A 27,663-nucleotide genomic window follows, 5' to 3' on the forward strand; every position below is an offset into this window, starting at 1 on the left:
GAATGGATGTCAAGAATTGTTGGCCACATTGATACGAGGACAACCAAACACAACTGTACTTTCATTACACAGGGACCATTTGCAAGATTTGGTGCCCTTTTCAATCTACACATTCGAATTTGTATATGCTAATCAATTATACATATAACACGAGCATTAGTCAAGCACCACCCATTTTGAGAGTTTGTTTGACAGCCCGCCCTCAGACCAGCAGTCTGCAGCCGACATCTGATGTACTGATGGGCAGGAGATATGGACTCCCATTGCTGCCCAGCTCAATTGTTCAGCATGAGTCATGAGAGGTGTTTTGCCAAATTCGGACTCGGTCATCAGTCATTGGTCAACCTTGGTCTTCCAGGTACTGCACCAACAATAACTTGGCCACATGCTTCCCCATACGTTTGGGCTACACAAACTATTGTGACTACAAGGTAGTAACTATTTTCTTCTTTTTTATTTTCAATTCACTGGGAGTTATCTCCCTTTACCACGTAGTCTTGTCCAATAAAATGAACAGGAAACCACCTACACCAGAACCATTAATGGGTTCTTAGGAACGAATCAAAGCCCCAATGACAGCTCCGTGGTTTTACAGAGATCATCAAACGTCCTTAAAATAATGTTTATTGTGACTTGTCATGATCAGTCTTCAGCAGATTATTCATTTACAATGTTGTCCATTATCCTTCACTCTAACTTTGGCAAATCCAGTCTTCCAAAATAAACCACTCACTTGGCATGCAAAACACAGAATGTTAGCTAAAGAGACTTAACTCTGTACATGAGAAATGAGTGAGTTTAGTTTTATGCCTCACTCGGCAATATTCCAGCTATACTGCGTCACTTTGTACATACAACAATCCATTGACGAACGTCATGAGCAACATACATGGAAAAGGATAAGTAGATAAGTAGGGTGAGTGAGTTTGGTTTTCTGCCCATGTAGCAGGAGGCGAGGAGTCTTTCCATAGATGACATCCATATCTTCTCAGCTTGCTGATGGTGTTAGCCTCTTTGCTCATGTGGACAAAGCATCCAATTTCAGATCAGAAGGTCAGTGGTTTGAATCCCACCATGAGACTCGGAAATTTTGTGGCTGCTACACTTGCAATATCATGGCAGAGGACACCAGAAATGGTCTTTACACATTGTATCCAGAGGGGTACCTAGGGAGGTACAATGTGGGGAATCGAAGTTAGGTCTTAGACTTAACCACTTGGCTACCCCCTTGCCTGTGGAAAAGGAGATCATAACGACCACTGTCATGCTGAACACTTACAGCATATCATGTTAAGTGATTGCCCTTTTATTCAGAAATCAGTGGTAATTATGGCTACAGCATCACAATAATAACATATAAATCTTCAACACTTCACTTCACTCTGTTCAAGCCAAGCCAGAATATTGATTTCTGTGTACCAAAAAACATGTTTGAATGCATGATTTTATTCTACAATGAACTAAATATGCTAAATATACATATTTCATATGTACAAGAAGCCATCACAATTATGTATAAACAATTCTTGTCTCAATCATGTCCTTGTGTTTAAAGTCCATCACCAACAGACTAAACAGACACTATTTCACAAATGACAAGTGTAAACTGAATCAAGAAGACATTAGCGGTGTCATAATTAACGATATCCCCAGTGGCAACATAATATGCTGACACAGCAGTATTTCTCACAAAACCGCATAAGGCTTCTTCTTGATCACACCTTAGTTCACAAGTACACAGAAACTCTTTGTGATAGTCTACTGATAGTGATTTGTTTTCCAGATATGTAAATCTCAGATAACGTCCAAAATCAGAGCTAATTCCTTAAACTGTTGAAATGTTCTCAGGCAATAAAATGGCAGACTTGATATTTTTGCGGTCTTGTGCTTGGGATCTATACTTTAGGAAGTTCAAGTTGCCATTCAGAACAATAAACAATACAGATAAAATAAACAACAAAATGACAAAGGCCTTTCATATCTAAAAAGTTACAGATGAAAATCTAATAAGTAATTTACTTATTCATCAACTATATATCCTTAAAACCGACTCCATTAAACTACCAAACTAGTTTTGAACATTCATGCTGCCAATTGTTCAAGTATCTTTAGTTAAGTACAGTGTTGCGATATGTGCATCACTTCTGTCAGCAAGTACAGATAATATGAAGGCATAATATCATCAGTGCTTTAAAGTGGATCCACATCATCACTTAGGTAAACTGTTAAGTCATGAACGTGATTCTTCTCGGAAAGTAGTGTTCAAAAATAGGCCTTAGAGTCAAAGGGTCATTGATGTCATGTGACTTTACTAAAGCCACACATGAAGATGTCCTCTGAATCAAACACACACCATATCCACGGCAACAAGGATAGAGATCTAGGAAAACATGATGGCTGCCACAGGTTGTTCCTCATATGGAGGTGGAGATGAACGCATCCTGTTCAAAAAAAGGATGACTGACCTCCGTTAATAAAACTGACAGTCCCTTTCTTTAGAAGGAATCATCGGATAACAGATCACAGATGCTCCCATACATCCCAGTCACAGGTCTCTTAGACAAACATCCTCCACACTGCATGACATGATGGAAGAAAACCTTTGAGTCGCTATCAGATCATGTGCATCTGATGCAGTCAGTATTGGGGATTTGACAGGCACCTGTTAGCATGGTGAGTTAGAACTTGGTGTCACAATGTCATGAGGAAACTCTTGGGTCTGTGACTCTCATTTCATCAGTCTTACAATGTGATTCATGACATCATCCCTTGACAACTTGTCAGGGCTCCGCTCCTCTTGACTGTCGTGTACCTTCACCCCTTTCTCCCACAACCACTGGAGGCTGTTCATCTTGCAGTCTCTGAATGATGGAACATGCAGTAGTTACACAATGTGCAGCTTAACTCTACGCAACAGGGATACACTGATATGTGTCAACCAAGTCAATGAGCCTGACCACTAGTCTTATGAAAAGCATGGGTTACTGAAGATCACTGAATACTATCCTGGATCTTTGTGGGTTAGAAGTAAGATGAAGACTACCGACCTGACGGATGCGATACAATCTAATCGGCACTCGAACGAGGACTCTCTGTTGGCTGTGTTGTACCAGTACTTCCTGTTTGCCGATCGACTTAACGCCATCATCCATGGATCTGACACACAATACAGTGAGTGAATAACATTTCGTAATGCCACTTTACAAATGCTCACTTTACTTGGAAGGTGCTCTCTCACCCTTCATGAAATCAACAAAATATACCACAAGACCAAAGTTGTTTTCCACTAGAGGTTTCAGATTTGATGAAGCTATATTCCTCCTGAAAATTACAAAAAATTTAGTCCACATACAAATAGCTTGGTGAGGCTAAAATCTCTGACTCAAGCACCAAAGAAGGAATATTGACCTTGATGTGTTCATTGATAGCCCTAATTTCATCAACTGACTGATCAGAATCTGAAACATTCACTGAGGGAAGATCATGCAGGGAAGATCCTAATGTGTAACATGAAGAAATAATCATGTGCAAATGTTATATGATGGTTGTTGTAAAAGGAAAGAACACACAAAGTCAACCTAGATTTTAAATGTGTACACAAAGCAGCCATTAGTTGCAGTATCTATACCAGCTGACCTTTGACCGTCTTGATGAAGTAGATCCCGTGGGGGTGGAAGTAGTTGCCGTCCTCCGTACAGTAGCACAGCCGTGGCTTGCCAGCACACCCCTTCACAATCTTCATCTCCAACCTGTACAGTAACATACACTTCACTACTCAACAACTCAAAGATCTACGTGTCACAGGCTAAAATGTTTTGTCGTTAACACTGCACCTTACTTTCAGCACTCACTGATGTTGGCATAGACAGCCCACATTACTTGTGGTCTGACAGGTACATCCTGGGCCTTGGCACATGCAGCCCATGCAAGTGTTGCAGAGGCAGATCATATGACTGCTCTCTATAAAAGCTACATGTGTCAGGGGCCCAGCACATGCCATGTCAGGCAACAACTATAGCATGCTGTTGTGGTCCACAGGTATGTTGTGAATTTTGAATGATTGTGGTAATTGTGCAAAAGGTATTTATTTTTCATGCATGACTTTGCTGATGTCAATGTCGGCTTGTGATTTTTACTTATCGTTTTGACATCAGCATGTGACTTTTGATTATTGCTGCTTTGATGTCCTCAAGAGATTGAATTGCATGCACTGACAATAGCAAAAGACGACATTAATTGTTGACTGTTTATCAGGTAGCAGCTTGTTCCAGCAGTGTGAACATCATGTACAGTTTCTCACTTATGTTGTCTGACAAAGGTTTTGCATGTTTATATTTGTTTATCACCTTTTCAGTCATGGCTACTAGTGGTAAAGAGGACTGGGTAGGGTGTAAGGAAGAAGAGGGGCATATTGGCCCTGAGGATTTTCAGAAAATGATCAGGTTTATGGAAACATCTGGCTATTGTCATTCTCTTCCCACAGTGGTTACTTGTCGCATCTTCCTACGTAACCTCTGTTCTAATACGACCCTTTCATGGTGCAAGTATTCAAGACTCATGATTGGAGGCAATCAGATTTAGTAGTGCAAATCAGCGACCTTGTTTCAAAAGTGATCGTTGAAACGATGCTTCGTGAAAACTAGAACCTCTCCCCGAGCACGATACTCAAATGATTCTTCTAGACAGAACTCAGTCATGTCATTTTTGTTTCTCAACATTGCCACCTCGCATCTCAACATTTTCTGGTAGTGAGGCTAAAGGAGAGCCATCCTTTGAGAGTTGCATTTTTGAAGTCAAATGCTTATTGGCAGATGGGGATTATTCCACTTCCATTCTCATTCAGGCTGTTCGACAATCTCTTAAGGGAGAGGCTGGGACAGTTGTACTAGTACTTGGTCATCCTGCATCGGTTGACGAAATATTGGTCAAACTTGAAAGCATATATGGTGTTGTAAGTTCAGGTGACACTCTTTTGCAGAATTTTTTTACAGATTATCAGAAGGATAATGAGTGAGTGGCACCATGGGCTTGTAGGCGTGAGGACACACTGATGAAAGTTAAGAATAAGGGCGACTTCATAAATGAAGGATCGGGAGATTGTATTCCAAAAACTAAGTTTTGGAGTGGTTTGAAAAATGATAGACTGAAGGATGCTACTTGTCACAGATCTGATGACTGTACAGATTTAAATTCTCTTCTTTGTGTTGTGAGGGAAACTGAAGAAGAGCTCTCTGGATCTAGTAGAGAAAGGGATCCTAAGCAGAGGAAACCTCAGGTTCACTCTCAGGTTGCTGATTCTGATATATCACAACATTTGGAATAGGACTATAAACCAGTGTTGACTTCTGTTGAGGAGCAAACAGATGTCAGTGACAAGCACAGCTCCAAGGACTTGTATTCTCGGATGGTTGGTCCGAGTGTTGAGGCAACTGTCTTTGTTGATGGCAGGGAATGTTTGGTCTTGCTTGACACAGGGTCACAGGTGACAACTATTGCAGAAACGTTTTACCATGATACAATGAATGATCTCGACTTGCACAGTTTAGATGAGTTTCAATTGGAAGTCAGAGGTGCAACTAGTGACAAATTGCCATACTTAGGGCATATTGAGGTTGCCATTAGCATAGCATTTGATAGTGGCATGTATGTCATTCCAGTCCTGGTACTGAAAGACACAGGGTTTAATGCTAGAGTTCCCATCATTCTTGGTACAAATGTACTCAAATTATTCCGCCATTGTCCTTTGGACGATGTCTTGGAATCATGGGAGATAATCCTAAGTTATTTGAATACCTCAAGTGTTGGTTTGTCCGATCAACTAGCAAACATTCAGTTTCAATTAAACCCATGACAGTAGCTACATTGAGGGGTATAGTCCACACCCAATCTCAGAAAATGACTGTTGTTACAGAACAGCTAAAGAATAACAGTGCACCTCAAGGGTTAGGTGTATGTCCCTGAGTGGTTGAATTGGGAGCTCAAGGCAAAGTACTATAGTTAATGTCAAAGTTTGTAATTTATCTGCAAGAGAACTCAGCGACTTTGTTTCAAAAGTGATCGTTCACAAGATCTTAATAATTTCTGGAAGCATTGTGAAAACTAGAACCTCTTCCTGGGTGTGATACTCTAATGTTTCTTCTAGACAGAACTCAATCATGTCATATTTGTTTCTCCACACTGCTTGCATTTGTCAAGTTGAATATAAGTCGATGTAACACATGTTCTGATTGGTGAGACAAAAGGGAGATAAATCTGCTGCCATTTTTTGCCGCTAGGGTATTTTATGAGAACCGAGGTTCGTAGGAAGACATGACAACTAACTTCTGTGGGAAGAGAATGTAGGTCACTTTGACAAGACCATTTTTAACCCTGACAGTGGAACAACAGGAACTAGCTCTTCATACCTGTCAAATATGTGCTCAATGTCTTCAAGCTTGAACACTGTAGGAACTGTCACTGGTGCCAAATCAGAACGGGTCCGCTTCCGTATTGCTTTCACAAACTTCTGTAACTTCTCAAACCTGCAAACAGATAAATATTACAAAGCTGAGCTTTTTTAAGTGTCGAGTCCTAATTAGGTTTCATCAAATTCTCAACAGCCCGATTCACATATATTATCCTGGATTTAAGTGCAAGTCTGTGTACGGATTGCTTACAGAATGAGACTGAACAGGTCTCATTAGTGTCTGTGAATTCCACTGAAGGTTAGATAAAGATAAAGTCTCTGCTGTAATGTAATACCAGTGTAGCCATACATCACATATATCATCAGTTAGCTTAAACTTTCGAAAGCTTGAATAAAACTTGCCACGGCAAAGCGTAGTTCCTCAGTACAACAGTGAGTGTTTATCAAATATACCTCTTACCTCTCCTTGTAGTGTTTGTTTCGGACATCAATCCCACACAAAAACAAGGCATCTATTGCGCGTATTGTCCGTTGACGTCTCTGGCCACGGCCCTAAAATAAACAGGAAAAAGATAAAAAGTATAAAAGATGATAGTCTACAAATCAGGTTAGGCACCAAGTGTTGGCCTCTTCAGGTTTTGTTTAGAAGAATTAAACAGTGAGTTACCTCCCCCTTGAGTTCTTGAACATCCTCGACTTCTAGCAAGGTGTCTGGGGGCAACTCCAACCTCAGGTTCTCCTCCAGTTTTGTCCATCGACACTTCCCCCTCCCGTCCCACTTGAATACATGGGCTTTCTGAAAGCAGAGCATAATGCTTCTTGCATATGGTGACTTTATTAATAAATAAAGAATAAATAAATAATATAATAACATAAATAATAATTAATAAATGCAGACCGTTTCCTGCAAATTTACTACAAAAATGAATGTCGTAACAACAATCGAGCAGCCTGGACACCAGTGACTTTGAGCATTAGGACATGGTACACTAAAAGCCACACTGGAGCATAGAGTGGGTAAGTGATTGATTAAGCATGACGAGCAAGTGCTTTAACCACTAGGTTATTCCAACGCTCCACAAACACAGATCAAATTCCAACTTAGGTCACATTTAATATCATTTGAGTAGAGTTTGATAAAGTATCCTATAAGTATGATCACACATACCCCGAGCCCGAGAATGTAGAAGCGTTGTCCTTCACCCGTTACGGCACACATGTAGTCATAGACGCTCTTGATGTGGGACAAATTTTCATGAGTCAGGATCGTAGGTGTGTGCTCATAGTAGTCTTTACTTTCATCCTGAGAGCAAAGAAAAATTTGGGAAAGTGAGTGAGATGCCAGGCTGATTTGAGCAGTACTCCAGTAATATCAGGGTGTGTCAACATTTTGTGTGATCATGCCCTCAGGTCTCAGACGTTCACCCATAAACACAGACACCCTGGAAACTAGGGATTCATTCCGGGCATGTTCCTGTGCTTTCACTGTTGTTTGATTTTAAAAAAACGTGATAGTGGAGAATTATAACGTTAAATCATAAGGAGCTAAACTACACTGTACTTTATTACACTATACATGTGAATTGTACTTCTTCAGTAAATACAGAGAGCATTCACTTTCTGCCATAGATTAATCACATTAAAAGCATTTAATTTGGCATCACAGAAAACATAATATAGTTTATTTTAAACCCATGTATAGTGTAATAAAGTACCGTTTTGCCCCAAATAATTACATCAAAGCATCTGGGCAAAACTGTTTATTCCAGTACAAAAGGGTAGAGCATGGGATAGAGCAAACTGTATTTATTAAGAAAATGTTAAATTTTTCTCATAATGAGGAGGATACTTACAGCAGTCAGTTCAGCAAACTTCCGGGACGGATCAGCTCGTGGTGGAGCCTTCCTCACTTCATCTGGAACCTAGCAACAGGAGCTCACGAACATGAGGATAAACCCCTAATTTTCTGACCCATCCACCCTATAATAGTGACTGGTCCCTTAGTAATCTGTGGGTGTACTTCATGTTTTCTTGTATTTCATTATATATACTCTTTTGGGGTTCAATCTGTTAGGAAAATATGAACCCACTAAAAGACATTTCTTAAAAATGACTGCTGAAAATAGAGATATGGTGACTTCTAATGTGCATATGTTAAGTCCTGTGTAACAGACTAAATATTTGAATTAGCAGCTTATCATGTATGGTAGCAACAGAGTATTTGATAGGCCAAAGGTCCACTATATGTCCATTGAGAGACAGGACACTTCAAAGAAAGTGTCTAGCATGTCTACCATGTCCTCAGACGAAAGTTATGTTTGGGTTTTGCTATGTATAGATGTGCAGCCTGCATAAAGGATTTCTCTCCCAGTGTTGCTGGTAGTAAATTTGCATTGTTCGGAGACAGCAGATCTACAGTTCTAGTTAACCACAGAGATATATCAGATGCACATTTAGCAACAGTGAGTAGGTGAGCGAGCAAGTTTAGTTTTATGCCACACTCAGCAATATTCCAGGTATATGGCAATGGTCTGTAAATAATAAAGTCTGGACCAGACAATCCAGTGATCAATAGCGTAAGCATTGATCTACACAATTGAGATTGTGACTGATAGTGAGTCTAACCCATCGATCCTGTTACACGACTCTTATGACAAGCATGCTTTACTGAAGATCAATTTTAACCTAGGGGCTCATTTGATGAAGCACTGAGGTGATTGTAAGTCATCAAGGTAACCTTAGTGCCATGTTGAAGAATGGGAGTTAAGGTTAACCTTAGTTGAGGTTGCTTCCTGAATGTAGTCCCTGATCTTCATGGGTACATTTAGCAAAAGGTAGAACATGTGTGTTACTAGAAATATAAAGAACAGCACTGGTGATTTTGGCAATTACAGTTTAACAGACCCTTATCAGCACACAACTGACTGCTCACCTGCCATTTTCTGAGACATTCAGCTCGGACATTAGCCTGTCTTTCCTCATACAGATCCCTGAAACACACAAAAGAAAGATCAGAAGTGAGTTCCTTGATCCAGTGGTGTAAACCTTTCAACACTTACCACAAATTTTTCAGAAATCTCTATTTGACCCAAGTGAGATGGGAAAAGACCTCTCTTTGAGTAGACTTAAGCAGGTGAACATGAGTGAAAGCATGACCACCCATCAGTGTTATCAAAGCTGTGAGAATATAACCCCTTGAGTTGCATTACCTCTCACTGTCAGTATTAACAGGATATATTTACTAATATACTCACACATTTTGTGCAAACACTTGGATTTTCTTGAGACCAATTATTTGTTTCCTTCCTAATCTGTCAAAAACATGAAAAATATATTATATAAAATGTTTGACCAAAGCGATAATCATACTGTACACTGTAAGTGGCATCATGTTTCAATGAATAAGGATCAAACATTGCCTGATCTCCATCAAAAATAACATACACTTGAAACCATAAATCTGACTTGATAACAAAAGTGGACATTTCTGGTTATCTTTACACTTTATATATATATCTGTACACTTTATTATGAATGACATGCACAAAATAGTATGTGTGATTTGAGGCTGTGGTCTAGTTTCAGCTAGTGAGTGCCTCCTGTTATGACATTACAGACAGCAGGACATGCAACTCACTGGTTCATGTCTCCATGGAATCCTGTCTAGATCTGTTTTTGCAGAGGAATGCAATTACTTAAACAGCATCCATATCAATGACTTACACATCATTGGATCTGAAGATGTAGTTGAAGAATTCCTCATTTCCCGTAAGCATTTCAAGAGGGACAATTTCACTGACATCCTGTTTGGACGTGGCCCCCATGTACACACAGAGATCTTGGTTGATATGTCTCATATACTGCAGGATAGGCTCAATGTCACACTTCTTCCACTTGCACACAATATATCTGAAACAGAACCATTAAATCACCATTAAATTTGTTGCAGTATCAGACTTGCACTAGTTGCACACATCAGATTAATATCAATGTTTAAAGAACAATTAATGATCACCTTTGATTACACAATGTATCAACCATAGTTGATAAATACTCTGGAACCATTAGGAAACTCAATTTCTTCACGGTAATTTTACCATTTCCAAATTCCATATCCGTTCCTGTCGCTTGTACGCATAACTTCAATGACTGGTCCTGGATATAAATATAACAGGATGGAAATAATGCAGTCGGTTTTCAACTAAGTGATATGCTGCAATATTCCAGCAGCTCATATATAACCAGACAAACCAGTGCAATGTTCCTCTACATCAGGACTCAGTGAAACCATTCTCTTCCAAAAGAGGATACTTGAAACATGATGAGCCACACTTCACAGTGACATTCCCAATCTGTAGAAGGTTCTTGTGGCATGTCCGGTTATTGGGGAAAATTTCTGGCCAGGAATCCCAACTTCTTGACAATTACACAGGAGTACAAGCCTAGATAAACAAGGTATTGGGAACCTCTGGTTGATAATGACACAGGAGTACTAGCCTAGATACACAAGGTATTCATGACACAGGAGTACAGGATACAAGCCTAGATACACCAGGTATTCATGACACAGGAGTACAAGCCTAGATACACAAGGTATTCATGACACAGGGGTACAAGCCTAGATACACAAGGTATTGGTGATACGGGAGTACAAGCCTAGATACACAAGGTATTGGTGATACGGGAGTACAAGCCTAGATACATGAGGTATTGGTGATACTGGAGTACATGCCTTGATACATGAGGTATTGGTGACACAGGAGTACAAGCCTAGATAAACAAGGTATTGGGACCTCTGGTTGATAATGACACAGGAGTACAAGCCTAGATACACAAGGTATTGGTGATACGGGAGTACAAGCCTAGATACATGAGGTATTGGTGATACGGGAGTACAAGCCTAGATACATGAGGTATTGGTGATACGAGAGTACATGCCTAGATACATGAGGTATTGGTGACACAGGAGCACAAGCCTAGATACACAAGGTATTCATGACACAGAAGTACAAGCCTAGATACACAAGGTACGGGTGACACAGGAGTACATGCCTAGATAGTCAAGGTATTCATGACACAGGACTACAAGCCTAGATACACAAGGTACGGGTGACACAGGAGTACAAGCCTAGATACACTAGGTATTGGTGACACAGGAGTACAAGCCTAGGTTCACAAGGTATTCATGACACAGGAGTACAAGCCTAGATACACCAGGTATGGGTGACACAGGAGTACAAGCCTAGGTACACAAGGTATTCATGACACAGGAGTACAAGCCTAGATACACAAGGTACGGGTGACACAAGAGTACAAGCCTAGATACACCAGGTATTGGTGACACAGGGGTACAAGCCTAGGTACACAAGGCTTTCTTGACACAGGAGTACAAGCCTAGATACACCAGGTACGGGTGACATAGGAGTACAAGCCTAGATACACTAGGTATTGGTGATACGGGAGTACAAGCCTAGATACATGAGGTATTGGTGATACTGGAGTACATGCCTTGATACATGAGGTATTGGTGACACAGGAGTACAAGCCTAGATAAACAAGGTATTGGGACCTCCGGTTGATAATGACACAGGAATACAAGCCTAGATACATGAGGTATTGGTGAGACAGGAGTACAAGCCTAGATACATGAGGTATTGGTGACACAGGAGTACAAGCCTAGATACACAAGGTACGGGTGACACAGGAGTACATGCCTAGATAGCCAAGGTATTCATGACACAGGAGTACAAGCCTAGGTACATAAGGTATTCATGACACAGGAGTACAAGCCTAGATACACCAGGTACGGGTGACACAGGAGTTCAAGCCTAGATACACTAGGTATTCATGACACAGGAGTACATGCCTAGATAACCAAGGTATTGGTGACACAGGAGTACAAGCCTATATACACAAGGTATTCATGACACAGGAGTACAGGATACAAGCCTAGATACACAAGGTATTCATGACAGGAGTACAAGCCTAGATACACTAGGTATTGTTGATACGAGAGTACAAGCCTAGATACATGAGCTATTGGTGATACGGGAGTACATGTCTAGATACATGAGGTATTGGTGACACAGGAGTACAAGCCTAGATACACAAGGTATTGGTGATACGGGGAGTACAAGCCTAGATACATGAGGTATTTTGGTGATACGTGAGTACAGAGGAAAGAGGGAGCATCTTGAACATTTACTAGATGCAGGGATATGCATGCTACATAAACGTCCCATCATAATGATAAAACAAGAACTTCGGGGTGAATATTTTTACCTCTCGGAGTTTGCAGGACGACTAGTGACCGGTTTAATGATGCTAATCTTCTCGAAAGCGTGGTACATGAGGTACACGAGGCCCACACTGAATGGTGTGAACAGATCAAATAACTTGCAGACGAAGTGGCCACCTGTGAACATGCATACATCTATATTTCCTGCATACACAATTAATGTAAGAAATCCAAACTGTTTTGTCCTCATCCCTGGTGTGTTCACAATGCACAGATATTCTCTGCATGTCTGTGTTACAATAACTTTGCAATGTAATAAAACATGATATTATTGTTGTATTTTCTTTGTTTGCACATTGAATGTGTTGAAAGGGAAACATACATATCCAAATGTCCAATGGAAACAAACTTTATGAAAAGAATTAAATTAATGTCAAACATGGCACTGTAACACTGGCAGTAACTGGCAGGCTGGCTAATGACTAACACAAACATCAAGTTAAAACACCATCATTAATGACTGATGACAATTCATCTTTTCTAACACACACACTCTTGCACACTGAAGAAACGATAAATAATTAAAACAGACCATAACCAGATCACTTCAAAACTAAATCAATATGTTTTTCTCGAGCTTTTTCACTTTTGTGACAATACCCTACAGAAACGTGGTCAAACGTGAACAAGTATTGAGGAAGGAAGTGAGCGTCACCTTCACGTAGAATGGACAGGGCCACCAGGAACTGGCACAGATACAGCTGCTTTGATAAAATTTCCTGGATGTTTTCTTGTCCCTCCACTGAAAAACCCTGCAAATATCAAGTCACTCAATTAATTCCTCGATTAAGGCACAAACGATTGTAAAATATGTCGCCAACTTCTAAAAGATAATATTATCCTAAACACAAGATATCATTCAAGAGGTAACAATGTCTGTATGACACAACACTCCTCTTTACAGCCAACACATTATAATAATTTCTATCTAATCACAACAAATATAGAGTACAATTAATGAATCTTAACATAAATGAAGTCATTCTTCACTTAAGATTCACTGTACATTAAGACCAGCTAAACTGCTTCAAATTACCTCAAATAGCCTCAAATTAAAATACACTGACTAAATAGAAACACAACACTGAACTAATTCCAAGCTCTTACACCATCAGCCATGACAAAATGGACGCCCTTTCCATCTGTGTTTTCCAGGACAAACTTCATGAAAGCTTCCTGATTGGCTGGTCTAAATATGTCACCATCGCCTTCCAAACCACCTTCACCTGCAGACAGATATTTGGTCTTGCTCCCAGACAACACTCATGTAAGTAGTACTAGAATGGTCATTTTCCTTTATCTACATCAATATTTAGAATCAAATTTGCTTTTTAACAGAAATGGCTTGAAAGTCAAATGATCCAGCAATGATCTGGCTGTATGACATCAATCATCAGGGATGTCTGCCATATCGTCAACCTAGTCGTCAAACAGATCACCCAAGTCATTTGGTTGCCACTAACAACCATAATAGGTTGCTAAGGACCAAATCTAATCTAGAATGTTCTCAGCTGATTGGGTTGACACCATGATAATGCCCATGTCCAAAACTTAGACCTAAGACTATGACAAACTCATTATTTCTTCAAAGGATTACAGTTAATTTTCGCACAGGAAATATGAATTTTTCAGGTGAGTGTACAACATTAAGATATCACATATGTTACCATAATGGGGTTCGAACATTTCACTTGGTCCAGCGAAGAAGTCTTCTAATTTGAAGTCGTTGCCGCCTCTTAGCGTGAAGCCGAAGCCTTTCGCATCCCCCTTCTTCCTCCAAAGAACATACTCACTGAACCCCCCTGGCCCGGCACAAATGTCCGCAAAATACAGCAGTTCATTGGAGCCAACCATTTTGTGCTGCACAGAGGACAAACAAACTCAGATAAAGAAATCTGAAACATGAAACACTATCACAACCTAATTTCACTGAATTTGAAATATGAGCATTTTGGATAAATGCAACAATCATATACCGACCTGACACTGCACTGCGCTTAAGCTTGCCTACCTTAACCTAAAAGTCACTTAGAACCAGCACAAACAGAACAATCAGAATACTTGGACAGGACATGGAAGTGAAGGTCCATCCCAGACTTGAGTATCTCAATAACAAAACATAACTTTAAGAAAAGAAAGTACATGAAAGACACTGGTGTAAACCAAAATGAGGACCATACATATTCTAACACCCAGCTGACATTCAGTGGCCTCCCCAGCTGACATTCAGTGGCCCCCAGCTGACATTCAGTGGCCCCCAGCCAATACTCAGTGGCACCTAGCTGACATTCAGCTGCACCCAGCTGACATTTGGTGGCACCTACCTGACATTCAGTTCAAGTAAGACACTTTTCATTTGGCCATGTTTCGAAATGTCTGTCCATCATTAGGGTTACAGTACACCAACACTTTAATTTTGTTTTGTTTAGAAATGACCACACAGACTGTTTTCAAAGATAAACAAAGTGTAATGCTTACTGAGGGCATGCTGCAGAATACTGAGTTAAGTGGTCAGTGGGTTTCTTCTGAGGATATAAAGTTAGACTACTTACACCATCAGGAGATTTAGGTGTTGTGAACATGAAGTCTAACAGAGCATCCATGTTGGCCATTTTCATTGCCGCTCTGCAAAGCCAAATCAAACAACAGTTGTCAATATCACTTTACTAAATCAAACAAAGACTTCAAACAAATGATGTGACACACTTCCTCAAGATACATCGCAGTCTAGGTTTTACTGGGTGGAAGTATGACATGCTGTTCAAGTGAATTGGCTTAATGTTTCTGGGATCACTTTTCCTGTTGTCATGGCATGTCACTCAAAGTGACACAAGTCAGACATTTACCACTTGGTGCTGACAAACAAATGATCATAATCACTGGATTCAAACTCACTATCAGAGGACCTTTACAATCTGAGGAAACCCAAGGGACACAACTCCATATCAAATGATGGACACCAAGGACCCCTCCCTCTGTATACTTGTGAGAATTAAAGCATTAACAATGAAATACTCATGACATGCTTTCCATACGGATAATTAAACCAGACAGTTATCACATCTACAACACTACATCTGTTTTATACATTCTGCAAAATCATACTGTTCCCTGTGGCTGTGTTGATTTGGTTTGTGAATATAATATATTTTGACCAAAGGATTCGCAGTTAAATCAGTCTGTAAATGAACACACAAAACTGGGCTTAAGTAGTAAAACTTATAGTAATACAAAACAACATCTGATCTAGTTTAAGATTACTGAAAACTTGCATTTATAATAAACTACAACCCATAAGATTTCAGTACACTAGGGTGGGTGTTCTCACCTGTTGAGGAAAAAAGCACCTCTGATGGTTTCATAAGGATTGGATCTTGTTCTGGCTCGCCTCATTTCCTCTGGTTCCAGTTGATCAAACACGGACTACACAAATTAGATATTATTGTGAACATTGTGCCAGTAATTTTCTTTCAAAATGACAATGAACATACTTTCTACTTAACTGTCAGCACAAAAACTAGACAAAGATGTAGTCATAAAATTAAGTTCTATATAAAATGTTGGAAAAATAGTTCTTTCAGTGGGAGACCAGACTATTTCGAAGCTCTCAAATCTACTTGGAGCATTAAAACCTGTGATGAGTAAGGGTGATAATGCATGGAATGAGTCAATTATAGGCTGTAAGGATGAAAATGGGATGATCATCACCTTAGGAGATGGGGAATAGTAATATTAAATAAGTGATATGGAGCCTTTGGGAGAGACTACGCAAAAGTTGCAAGAAAGATTCTAATTTCGTTAGATAGAGATACATACCTTGCTGCCTAGGATCATTCGTAGAATATTTGGTGAACAGAATGTGTCTTCATCATCAATATCTCTTTTTTTCTGAAAACATTTGATACAAAACATGTATTTACAATTTAGTTCACCCACACAAACACAAATAATGTTTGTTTTTTGATTATCTGAACAAGCCAATGGTCAGCAAGGTCACAATGACACACATTCAGCCAGTTCATGCATATAACCACCAACCTATTAGTCAGCTCTTACCACCAGTTTGGAGGGAACAATGCAGTGGTGTACACAAGAATCCAAGCAGGTAAAAGATTTACATTATTGACAACCAGTAGCATGTGTTAAACACAGCTGAAGATCACAGTCTTCTGGGTCATTTAGTGCTAATATGGTCCAACACTGTATTCTTACAAATATACAAACAGAACATGTATGCCAGCATATAACCAAGATATAGATAGATAATGGTGCCATACTAGAAGGCAAGAAACAGTGAGTTTAGTTTTATGCTGTGTTTAGCAATATTCTAGCAATATCATGCTGAGGGACACAAGAAATGGGCTTCACATATTGTACCCAAGTGTAGAATCGAAATATTCTGGCTAAGCTAGAATTTCCCCTTTGATAAAAGAACAAGGGTGGGATAGAAGAAGCCTTTAAAGCTGATTCTCAAGGCAAGGAAAGTTTGGCCTGGGACAAAGTTTCCTTGGGGAAGGTTTGGTCAGGGGGGCAAGTTAGGCATGTTAACCCGCGTCTTCAGCATGGTGAGCGAATGCATTAACCACCACCCCATGTTAAGAAATGTTTGTGAGACACATGTTCACAGGACTTGATGATAAGTGCTTAAACATGATAAAGAAGCATCAGCTCCCCCATTCTCATTACAATTCTACCTTTATCATGATAATACAAAATGAGGCAACAGTGAAACATGTGTTCTGTGATTTAGGCTCTGCACAAGGAGAATGCACTACTTGACACAAGACTGAGTTCTCTTACTGGTCCTATCTCTTTCCACGTCATCATCTCCTCCAGGGAGGGGACAGCAGCAACGCAGGGTGGGCACCACTCCACATCCTCCTCCATGATCACCTGTCAACATCATATCACACAACGTCAGCGACAACACCACAGTATGCTGGGAGCTTAATATTTCCTCAGGGATTCTACTCACAGAGTGTTGCATTGTTTCAGTGTAATGGTTAATCCCCAGTTGCTAGATAGATATTTATCACAAAATCTGAATTGGACAAGGAAAATGTTGACTGAATTTACATAAACCCAGGCTGCTTGGACTGCGAATCTGCCATACCTCAGTCCAGATCCAGGAATTTTGAACGGGGGTGGTTGGAACCCCCTGAACCCCTCAGTGGCTCCATCAAAGTAAAAATAAGTCTTCAGTGTGATTGTAAATCATTTTCAAAAGGGGGGTTCGAACACCCTGAACTGAACCTCTGAATCGGCCCATGGGTGGTACTGGTAAACTTTCCAACAAAGAGTGCTTGTTTCTTTTACATACAGTGTGTCTTTATGAATATCATCCACACAGCAGTCTGTGAATGGTGAGACACAAACAGAGGCATGCTTGACATAACCATGAATGTTGTAAATTTACTGTTGGGTATTGAACTGATTGTCAAATAAATGTCACCTACTTCCGTACTTGTCAACTTAAAGAACTTTTGTATTTTCAGGCAAAATGTGGTAAACAAACTCAATCCATGTGACTCACTTCTTCCTCTTCAAAGTTCCACTCAATGTCTGTTGCCTCAAGGCCATCCAGGTGAAGACCCAGACCTCGCCGACCTCTCTGATTAGAGGCCTCCACAATCTCAACACGTCCTTGACCAAACTTTCCCAGACCTGTGCCAGCCTTGTATCCCATTTTTTCCTGTAACACACATGAGCCACAAGTATCAAATTACTGTAGAAACAACATCAGTGATCATTGTCCATCATTCATTGATTGTGGTGGCATATCGTGGATTGCGGTGATGTGTGGTCCTGTGCACAGAGCTCAGGTAACAAATCAGTTAAATGTTGAGCACAGAGACCTCTTAGGTAGCGGACTGTGTTATGTAGCCAGTCAGTTTTTGAACTTCAGTCCTGCTCCACAATGAAGCAAAAGATATGATTCATGTGGTCTCACCCAAGTCAAGTGGGTTTGTTAAACATTTGCTACTTCACCCCACAGAAAAATGGCTACTTGATGGAATAAATAATGAGACTATAACCTTCTAGGACCTAACAGGCAGCTTGGGTTATTCAGAGTATAAAATTATAATGCTCTGTGCTGTTTAGCAATATGAGCATACCTAGTGTGAAATTTTGGCACTATATAACTGGACACATTATAGTTATCATCATTCAGAGCCAAGCGAGTGAGTGAGTGAGTGTATTATCCCATCAATTCTATAATATAGTTACAGTCATTCTACTACCAAAGTAATATGTCATGCCAAGAAAAAACATTTCTTTATTCATAGATCTAATACACAGAATCTGTTGAATGCAACATTAGTTACAGAAAATGACTGATGCATCACTAGAAAATCTTACCATCATCTTGCTAACTTTCTCTGAGCTGACGGAGGCCTTGGTACCAGTGTTTGTCTTAATGTATTTAGATAGGGGCTCCTCATTGTCTGGATCCCCTCCTCCAATGTCACCCCCCCCCATGTAGGATCTTTTACCAGTTCCTCCCAATGATGGACGTGCATCATCATCAGAAGTATCTGTATCTTTAAGGAAAATAAATGTTAGGATAATATGAACAATGCTAAAAAAGAAGTTTAAAATATAATATCAGTGAGAACATAATGGTAAGGTATAAAGGAATACATCTTAATATATTGTGAGATAAACAGAAATTGGAGGAAAATTACCAAGCACATTGCAGTGAGGGCTATAATATTTTCAAAAGTTAAGGGACAGACCAAAGAATTGTACCAGTCAAAATTGACTAATGGCTAATGGCTAGCGACCAGTTATCGCCATTTTAAAGCGTTTTTTAATGATTTGCGCCATTATTTCTTCACAGAATGAAATGAAATTTATCCTAATGATAGATCAGCTATTCACCGATGTTTTCTGCTTGTTTACAGTTGTCGATCGTGTTTCTCCAAAATGCGGTCAACAGGAACCGCGGTAGAGTAGATTGTGCTTTCCCTACAACTAACAAGACCAGTTATCGCCATTTCTGAAGTTTTTATGTTATTCACTTAATTTGACATAAACTTGGTAATTAAACTATTGTCTTTCAAACCTTGGCATATTGAAGAAATTTCATAATTGGAATTTGTTTAAAAAAAAGAAGTTTAAAAGAACAAAACTCGCTCTCATTGTGAATGTTGACAGATGCTGATATAAGCTGATGGGAATATGGAGATGTCACCGCGGGGTTGAACTTTGACATTTTGAGTAGTTGTTTGCAATTTTGGGAATGTTTGTTTTCTCAAGGAAAATCGTAAAGATAAAGGTGAAAACTGACAGTTATATTTTGTGAGTATTGTCTGCATGGTATCTATCAAGTCCATAAAACGGAGATGAAAATTTGGGTCAATTCAAAGTTAAGTGATTGACTTTGGCATTATATGCATGTTCAGACAAATTAAAATCTGCACTTTTTGTGGACTGAATTGTCAAGTCATAGATTCACAACACTGCCAGGATAATTTTAATTCAATTCTCATTGTTTATGAAATTTCATGCTCACGTGACAGCCCCCTAATGTGTTTGGGTCTCATCTTCCGAGGGATTCATATTTTGTAATGTCTACATTGTAAAATACTCCCAGTAATTTTAACTGTTGTTACCTATCATTTTGGGGGGATGTGTCAATATGTAAAATGCTATGGAAGTAAAAGTAAGCTGTCTGTGCAAGCGCTACAGCCATGTGTTGGTGATAATTGGTCGCTAGCCAGGTTGCTTAGCAAAATGGCAGGAGTTTTTTTTTTAACACTTCTAGAACCAAGCATTAGCAAACACAATTATGTTGGCAAAAAATATATTTTGTGTTTTTAAATAATTGATACACTTGGACAGCAAATCCAAATTCAGTTTGCTAGTTATGTCGTTACAGTGGTGTATACAACTTGTTACAATAAAACAATTTTGATCTCAAAATCGTAAATTATCAATATCACTGCCAGCGCACATTGCTGACAGTTGACTGAACAAGATTTGGGCCAATTGTTTTCGTGAAATGAAGCAGTCATAAAATAACTAATCGAACATCATTCGATTGGTAAATTGGTAGAAGACTGGATTTATAACATTAGCGTCTTGATTATGGACATCGAATTTAATCTATTTGTTGCAGCTCCTCGCAGTAAAATTACAACACCGCACGTTACGCAGAATATGCTACTTTCGATTTCACTTTAGTTTAATACCAATTTATCGATACCTTAAATATATATCATTACAGGATTACTGTTACATACACACCTGACAACTGACTCATGATTTGTTTGCACTGAAATAAAGATGGTTTTGTCAAAAAGTTTCCTTCAACACACTACGGATTCATCAACACGATGATAAACATACAGACGGTTCGTTATCCGCGAAAGCTTAGCGCCTGTTTGTTTAACCGGAAGTGAATACTCTTTCTATCTCTAAAAAGAGGACTTTAGAGTTGCTCCCCTTTGAGAATCATGAACTTAGACTTACTCACTTTCTTTACACACGAAAATGTTGGAAGCATCTACACATTATTTAGAGAGACAAGGTGACAGCTCGTTGTAGCAAGGAGCGCCGAGTGATAAACTTTATTGAGTAACATTATGTTGTAAACGCTACAGATAAAACTAAATGTAAATCCAATAAACTTGAAAAAGAAATTTATTTCAAACTATATATTTTAAATCACTGAATAGGGAAGGAGACCGTGTTGTGATGATGTGTGGTCCTGTGCAAAGATCTCAAGTCACAAATCAGGTAAAGCCAAGTATCGGTGGGCGCGAAATATATTCTTGGATGGGTAACCGTGTTTGTCACCTTGGCCCCTGAGAGATTTTACGACTTCAGTGCTGCCCCACAAAGAAGCACATGTGATTTCACCAGAGGCAAGTGAGTTTGTTCAAACTTGAATCTGTTCCCCCAGCAAGAAATGGGTACCCGGTGGGATAAGTCGTGTGATTATGACCTTCTAGCGCCTACATCAAGGTAGGTGATAGCGGTACCTGTCTGGTTGTACCTATCGATACATCAAGGTAGACGACAGCGGCACCTGTCTGGTTGTATCTATCGATACATCAAGGTAGGTGATAGCGGTACCTGTCTGGTTGTACCTATCGATACATCAAGGTAGGTGATAGCGGTACCTGTCTGGTTGTACCTATCGATACATCAAGGTAGGTGATAGCGGTACCTGTCTGGTTGTACCTATTGATACATCAAGGTAGGTGATAGCTGTACCTGTCTGGTTGTACCTATCGATACATCAAGGTAGGTGATAGCGGTACCTGTCTGGCTGTACCTATCGATACATCAAGGTAGGTGATAGCGGTACCTGTCTGGTTGTACCTATCGATACATCAAGGTAGACGACAGCGGCACCTGTCTGGTTGTATCTATCGATACATCAAGGTAGGTGATAGCGGTACCTGTCTGGTTGTACCTATCGATACATCAAGGTAGGTGATAGCGGTACCTGTCTGGCTGTACCTATCGATACATCAAGGTAGGTGATAGCGGTACCTGTCTGGTTGTACCTATCGATACATCAAGGCAAGGGATTGCTGTACTGTCTGATTGTCTTTGTAAATAGATTAAGGCAGATGATAGCATTACCTCTGGCCGCGCTTCCCGATAGGGCAAGCCAGTCTCTATAATCCGTTTTTCCAGTAACTGAATAATCAATAGCTGACCATGAAATCATCATCAGTACATCAGTTTGCTTTATCAGTACAAGCATAATTAGTTACCGACAAAACTGACACAGGTCTCCCAAAATCTGGACTTGTTAGAGTTGACCCAAAGGATTGACTAGTCAGGTTAGGTAACTCGTTCGATTGCATGTCAATATGATCGCGCTGTGTTGGATGGGCGCCTGGCGTCAATCACTTGACTGTCTGGCCCAGGCTCAGACGCCACCAAATTGTTACAATATAAATAACAAGCCATTGTGTTTGCATTTCGTAAATCATGTTACTCTATGTGGCGTTGCGCTGTAGTCAAGTGGTTAAAGCTTTGGCTCTTCACGCCTAAGACCCAGGTTTGATTCCTCACATGGGTACAATGTGTGAAGCCCATTTTCTCGTGATGTTGCTGAAATATTACTATAGGCGACATAGAATCATACTTACTCGCTTACTTCCGCACTATATATGCATGCATGTTTATTTTGTGTGTGAAACACGCGCATTTTGATCGCTTCTCTATACCTAAAAGTGACTTTCTTTTAAATATGTTCACCCTGAAATTTCAAACCAATGTCTTTGCTAAACGTTGCTCTGGAAGTGAATTTATATGCACACAGTCACCATAGCAACTGCACTTGAGATCGCTGACACTCGTATTCGACTGCCTCAGGTAGTTGGTTTAGCATCGTTATGTCATTCGATATTCCCATTGCACTTACATAACTCCTATTCTGAAAGGCTCTACGCTCACAAAATCGATCGATTTCGCCAGATGAGTACAGTTAGGACGGGTAAGTGCCAATAATCAAATACCTCATAAATTTAAAGTTTATAATTGCTCGGCAGCGGATTGGTAGTCGTTTATAATCAGTTTTGAGGTAACAGTTTTTTTCACACCTCAAAACTAAATTTCATGATAAACACTTTTTTGTACAGTGAGTGAGTCTGGTTGTAGGCTCTTTTTAGCAACATTCCAGAAGCATCAACAGAAATGGTCTTAACACATTGCACCCATGTGGGAACCCAGGTCTTCTTATTTACGAGTCAAAGTGACACCATAACCGAAATAGTGAGAAAAAAGTATGGATCATAAGGCTCGTTATTAAATAAGTAGGCGATACATTTTACAAATGACTGTTTATTCACGAGCGATCCCAAATGATGGAGATCTGCAATGTGAATACATACATCATGTGTAACATATAGATAATTAAAAGACATGAATCTGTAACGTCTGACAGGTGTGTTTTCAGTGACAACGGCTGTAAAGGAGATGTAGTGATTTCCAGCACTTTGTTTGCTCTACATGTTTCTTCTTCTCCGTTGTCTTCATTAAGGTACTCAGCAGTATACCACGGTCAGACAAACAAGTGACCGATAACAGCAACGCCAAGTCGCCAGAACTGGGCCTCATTTCACAAAACTCTCGTAAGGCTAAGGTCTCGTAACTTTTCTCGTAGCATTTGTACCTGGCATACTGTAACATAGGAGGTGCAAAGGCTACGAGAAAAGTTACGAGACCTTAGCCTTACGAGAGTTTTGTGAAACGGGACCCTGGTCTTCAGTAAGCCATGATTGTCGTAAGAGACAACCCATAGGATCGGGTGGTCAAGCTCGCTGACTTGGTTGATACATGTCATTGTATCCTATAATTGTATATATGGATGTCCATGTTGTTGATCTCCGGTTACTCTGGTTCAAACTAGATTATTTACAGACCACCGTCATATAGTAAGTATGTTCCTGAGTTAAACAATAAAGATACAAAACGTCTCAAGAATATATCGCCAGTATATCAAGTGTTTTCGAAAGAGGGACAACATACACACAAAACTCATGACGTATTTGTGACGGCGGGGTAGGATCTCACGAAATCAACACGGTCACCGTGCCCAACACCTTTTATGTTAGAACAAGGATGAAAAGGAAAGATTGACTCTAACCCGGACCACCACGGTTATGTCCACTTGCTCGAAATGTAAACAACAAATACACCGAAAACATGTACAGTTGTCTTTATAATCCACAATAAAATGCAGCAATTCAGTATCATTTGAATTTGAATTTAACCGAACAAATCATAAGATTGTAAACATGTCTCTTTTGGTGAAAGGAAGATTGATATTCTACACTCGAAGTTAAGACATTCATGTTATTCTTTTGATGCTGATCTTTTTGGTGTCAATGTATCTGAGAGTAAATTTTGTCTTTGTGGCGCTCCACTGGTAGATGCCATTTCTTTCTAAAATGTCCAAAGAATGTCAGCTGATATTTGATTAGATACAAGGCTTTGAAATCCCAACAGGTTAGATATCAACTCCATTGTGTACGACAGCCCTAGTCTGCCACAAACTATAAACGAAAATATTTTTAATCAAGTCCTAAAACACGAGTATATCGCACGTAGTAAACGTTTCAATTAATGTGTAATAATTCTTACCTCTCATCATTGTCCATTACCAGTATATTTCGCATGTAATTGTCGGCACCGGACTTTGATAAGTTGGATAAACTGTGCCGAATCCCTTTCAATATTGAATATAATATGTTCAAGCAAAACAAACAAACTAAAGTGCCATTGGCGTTAAATGAAATCTTTCATCCTTGTCTGAATAAGTGTACAATGTAATTACTGCCATATGTTCTGATTCCCCCGTTGTGATTCCAGATTGAAAGTCTACGCCCCCGGAGCCTGCGCTGCGACCTAATGGATCAAACAATAGGACTGGGTGATCATGCGTAGGACTTGCGACGGCGCTGATCATTGCTCATGCCAACGATCGATTCGTAACTAGTCGTCTCTTTCCGTGACCTACCGGAATGACACGAGTAGTTACGAATGGTGAATGATCGCCATCATACAGCAGGAATATACCTGGAACAGTGTTAAACAACACTTACAAAACCTTAGCTCGTGATTTATAAAGGTGCTACATTTGATTTGTATGAATTTTGAGAGGCAGTGGGGTAACCTAGTGGTTAAAGCGTTCGCTCGCCACGCAGAAGAGCCGGGTTCAGTTCCCTACATGGGTACAATGTGTGGAGCCCATTTTAAGTGTCCATCGCCGCGATAATGCTGAAATATTGGTAAAGGTTGTGTAACACTGAACTCACTCACTCACTCACTACTGAATTCTGAACGTACGATCCAGTAATCGTGTTATGAGTGCTCATGCAAAGCTGATTGCATGTACGGAACGCTGTTACATATCCGGATCACATAGCCATGTTGTCGACTTCAGTGTGTATACGACTAGAGTAACTTCCATTACAATGGAAGATGGTAGGTTGTTGGATAAACTGTTACTCGCCTTCCTAGTTTGGTGCTCTCCGTCAAACCATTGTTGGTGTCTCACCAGTGTAGCTCAATGATGCTATACATTTTAATACAGTTTTAAGCGGGATGTTTTAATCAGAATGCCAAGCCTAATGATATGTTGACTCTGCAGTCCAGTTGATAATATTTATTGAGCACAGTTCACCGTGTTACTCTCTAGATCACCCGTCAAAGCAGATTGCTCATGGCGTCAAACTAGCGGATTTTAGAAACGAGTTCCACTTTACGTTCTTTATAATGCCGTTACCTTTTACGTACTTCCAGTGATGTATTAACCACTTCTACTATATGACGCTCTTTTTGAGGTATAATTATACCAAAAAGGAGAGGACCATGTTGGATTCCTCACATGGGTACAGTGTCTGAAGCCCATTTCTGGAGTCCCCTGCCGTGATGTTGCTAGAATATTACCAAAAGCGGCGTAAAACCACACTCACTCACTATATACCAAAGCGGACGTCAGTCCAGGTAAGCAGATAACTTCATAGATACACTATGCAATTAGAATTATTCGGGTTTCGTTTCCAACATCAACCGAACCAACAATACTGTGACAACAACAGTTTTAACAGAATTTAATATTTCAATCAATAATGTTTTCTTAAACGTTTTTTGAGTGGCATTTTAGAAGTTGGGAAGTACAGTATAGAACAAACTTTATGGATAACGAAGAAATCTGAAATTTGAAACTATGATAATATAATGTAAAAGCGAATACTCCCGAGTCCTCGCATAACAAATCTAAATCCATCTCATTTATCAAATAAAATAAAAATAAAAAAGTAAGTAAATAATAGCAATGTACCTCTTTAATGCATATGCGTCAACTACAAATATTTGCGTTATCTCAAGACGAAGCAAATGCATTAAAGTCTGGTTTATTTGTCGATAAAACTCAAACATGACATATCGACGGTTTAATAGATAAAAGCTAATGTAATTATGTAATGTGAATTAACAAACGAAAATTTGAATACTGTGATATCAAAAGTAAGATTTAATCATGAACACGTACAAACATGCATAGAAATGAATAGGCGAATGTTACAATCATAGACTTGACGTAAGCGTTAAATTTGAAAGATGAAACAGGGCAACTGGGGGCATGAAAGTTGACAATATTGACCTTGAACTGAAACTGTGAGTCAACAGTAAACATACAGCAGGAAAAAAAAATCTTATTTTTAATGATCTGTCTATCAAGTTATAAAAATACATACTGCTTAAATCCTGTTTCTTACCGGTGCGACTCGTTGGTACTGATTCACAAACACATGCTAACATTATAATCTGATTTCAACTACACAACTGATTGTGGAAAAAATCTTCCGGCGTGGCTTTTGTTCAAATGGTTTCCATACTTTGTTTGTTGTACATGAAATCCACAGAAACTATTGACTTACTCTATATCACAGCTGATTGACAATCAGAGTGTCTGATCACCGACCACTGGAATCAAAACGTCATGCATGTGAAAACACGATTCTGACTTTCAGGAAGCAGTTTTTCGAAGACGTTTGTACACCTGTGGCGTCCTCCTATCGAATTATTGTTTGAAAGATTGAAACCCTCTTAATCCGCACACTACCATTCCATCTCACATTGGGGTCGGGTGTCCAGGCTCGGAGACATGGCTGACATATGTCATCGTAACCCAATCGCGTAGATCGATGATCATGCTGTTGATCACTGGATTGTCTGGTTCAGATTAGAGTATTTACAGACCGGTGCAATATAGCTGGAATATTGCTACGTGCGGCGTAAAACCAAACTCATTCAATCCAATTCATATCAGCGTATTTCCGCACATTTAGAATAGTCGTTACAGAGTATAGTTCTTGCAGGAGTTCACAAAGACATTCAAGCAGACGTTCACACACACGTTCATACCAACGTTCCACCGAACGTCCACTGTAGTCACTCTCTGGGTATTTCTTTGTGATAGGTTCCGGAA

At 39.7% G+C, this 27,663-nt stretch overlaps 1 protein-coding gene and 1 pseudogene across 2 annotated transcripts; one reads left to right on the forward strand and one right to left on the reverse strand.

The window, feature by feature from the left end:
• Nucleotides 1–1,260: 1,260 nt before the first annotated feature.
• LOC137294009 (cap-specific mRNA (nucleoside-2'-O-)-methyltransferase 1-like) lies at nt 1,261–21,126 on the reverse strand. Of its 2 annotated transcripts, none has more exons than XM_067824922.1 (22): nt 20,955–21,126; nt 19,065–19,246; nt 18,238–18,396; nt 17,505–17,597; nt 16,521–16,592; nt 16,033–16,127; nt 15,257–15,329; nt 14,372–14,564; nt 13,812–13,930; nt 13,360–13,456; nt 12,689–12,821; nt 10,130–10,315; nt 9,661–9,717; nt 9,339–9,396; nt 8,260–8,328; nt 7,575–7,709; nt 7,074–7,202; nt 6,867–6,958; nt 6,405–6,521; nt 3,637–3,749; nt 3,048–3,156; nt 1,261–2,861 (listed from the first exon to the last, which is right to left on the reverse strand). In XM_067824922.1, exons 1-22 carry the CDS (start codon nt 20,968–20,970, stop codon nt 2,729–2,731), a joined length of 2,430 nt encoding a protein of 809 aa, XP_067681023.1. In that variant the 5' UTR covers nt 20,971–21,126; the 3' UTR covers nt 1,261–2,728. The 2 variants fall into 2 exon arrangements, with proteins under 2 accessions (XP_067681023.1, XP_067681024.1); XM_067824923.1 differs by having other exon boundaries at nt 1,266–2,861; nt 19,065–19,240; nt 20,955–21,107.
• LOC137294213 (uncharacterized) lies at nt 4,020–5,323 on the forward strand (annotated as a pseudogene).
• Nucleotides 21,127–27,663: the final 6,537 nt, after the last annotated feature.

The sequence above is a fragment of the Haliotis asinina genome, chromosome 8 (assembly GCF_037392515.1).
Source record: "Haliotis asinina isolate JCU_RB_2024 chromosome 8, JCU_Hal_asi_v2, whole genome shotgun sequence".
Lineage (NCBI taxonomy): Eukaryota > Metazoa > Mollusca > Gastropoda > Lepetellida > Haliotidae > Haliotis > Haliotis asinina.

Bases quoted from the DNA above. Each gene is read 5' to 3' on its own strand.
- LOC137294009 (XM_067824922.1), bottom strand. The intron at 8,329-9,338 runs GTGAGCAGTCAG...TCCTGTTGCTAG, and splicing joins AATGTCTCAGAAAATGGCAG to GTTCCAGATGAAGTGAGGAA. The intron at 6,959-7,073 runs GTAACTCACTGT...TGTTTATTTTAG, and splicing joins TTCAAGAACTCAAGGGGGAG to GGCCGTGGCCAGAGACGTCA.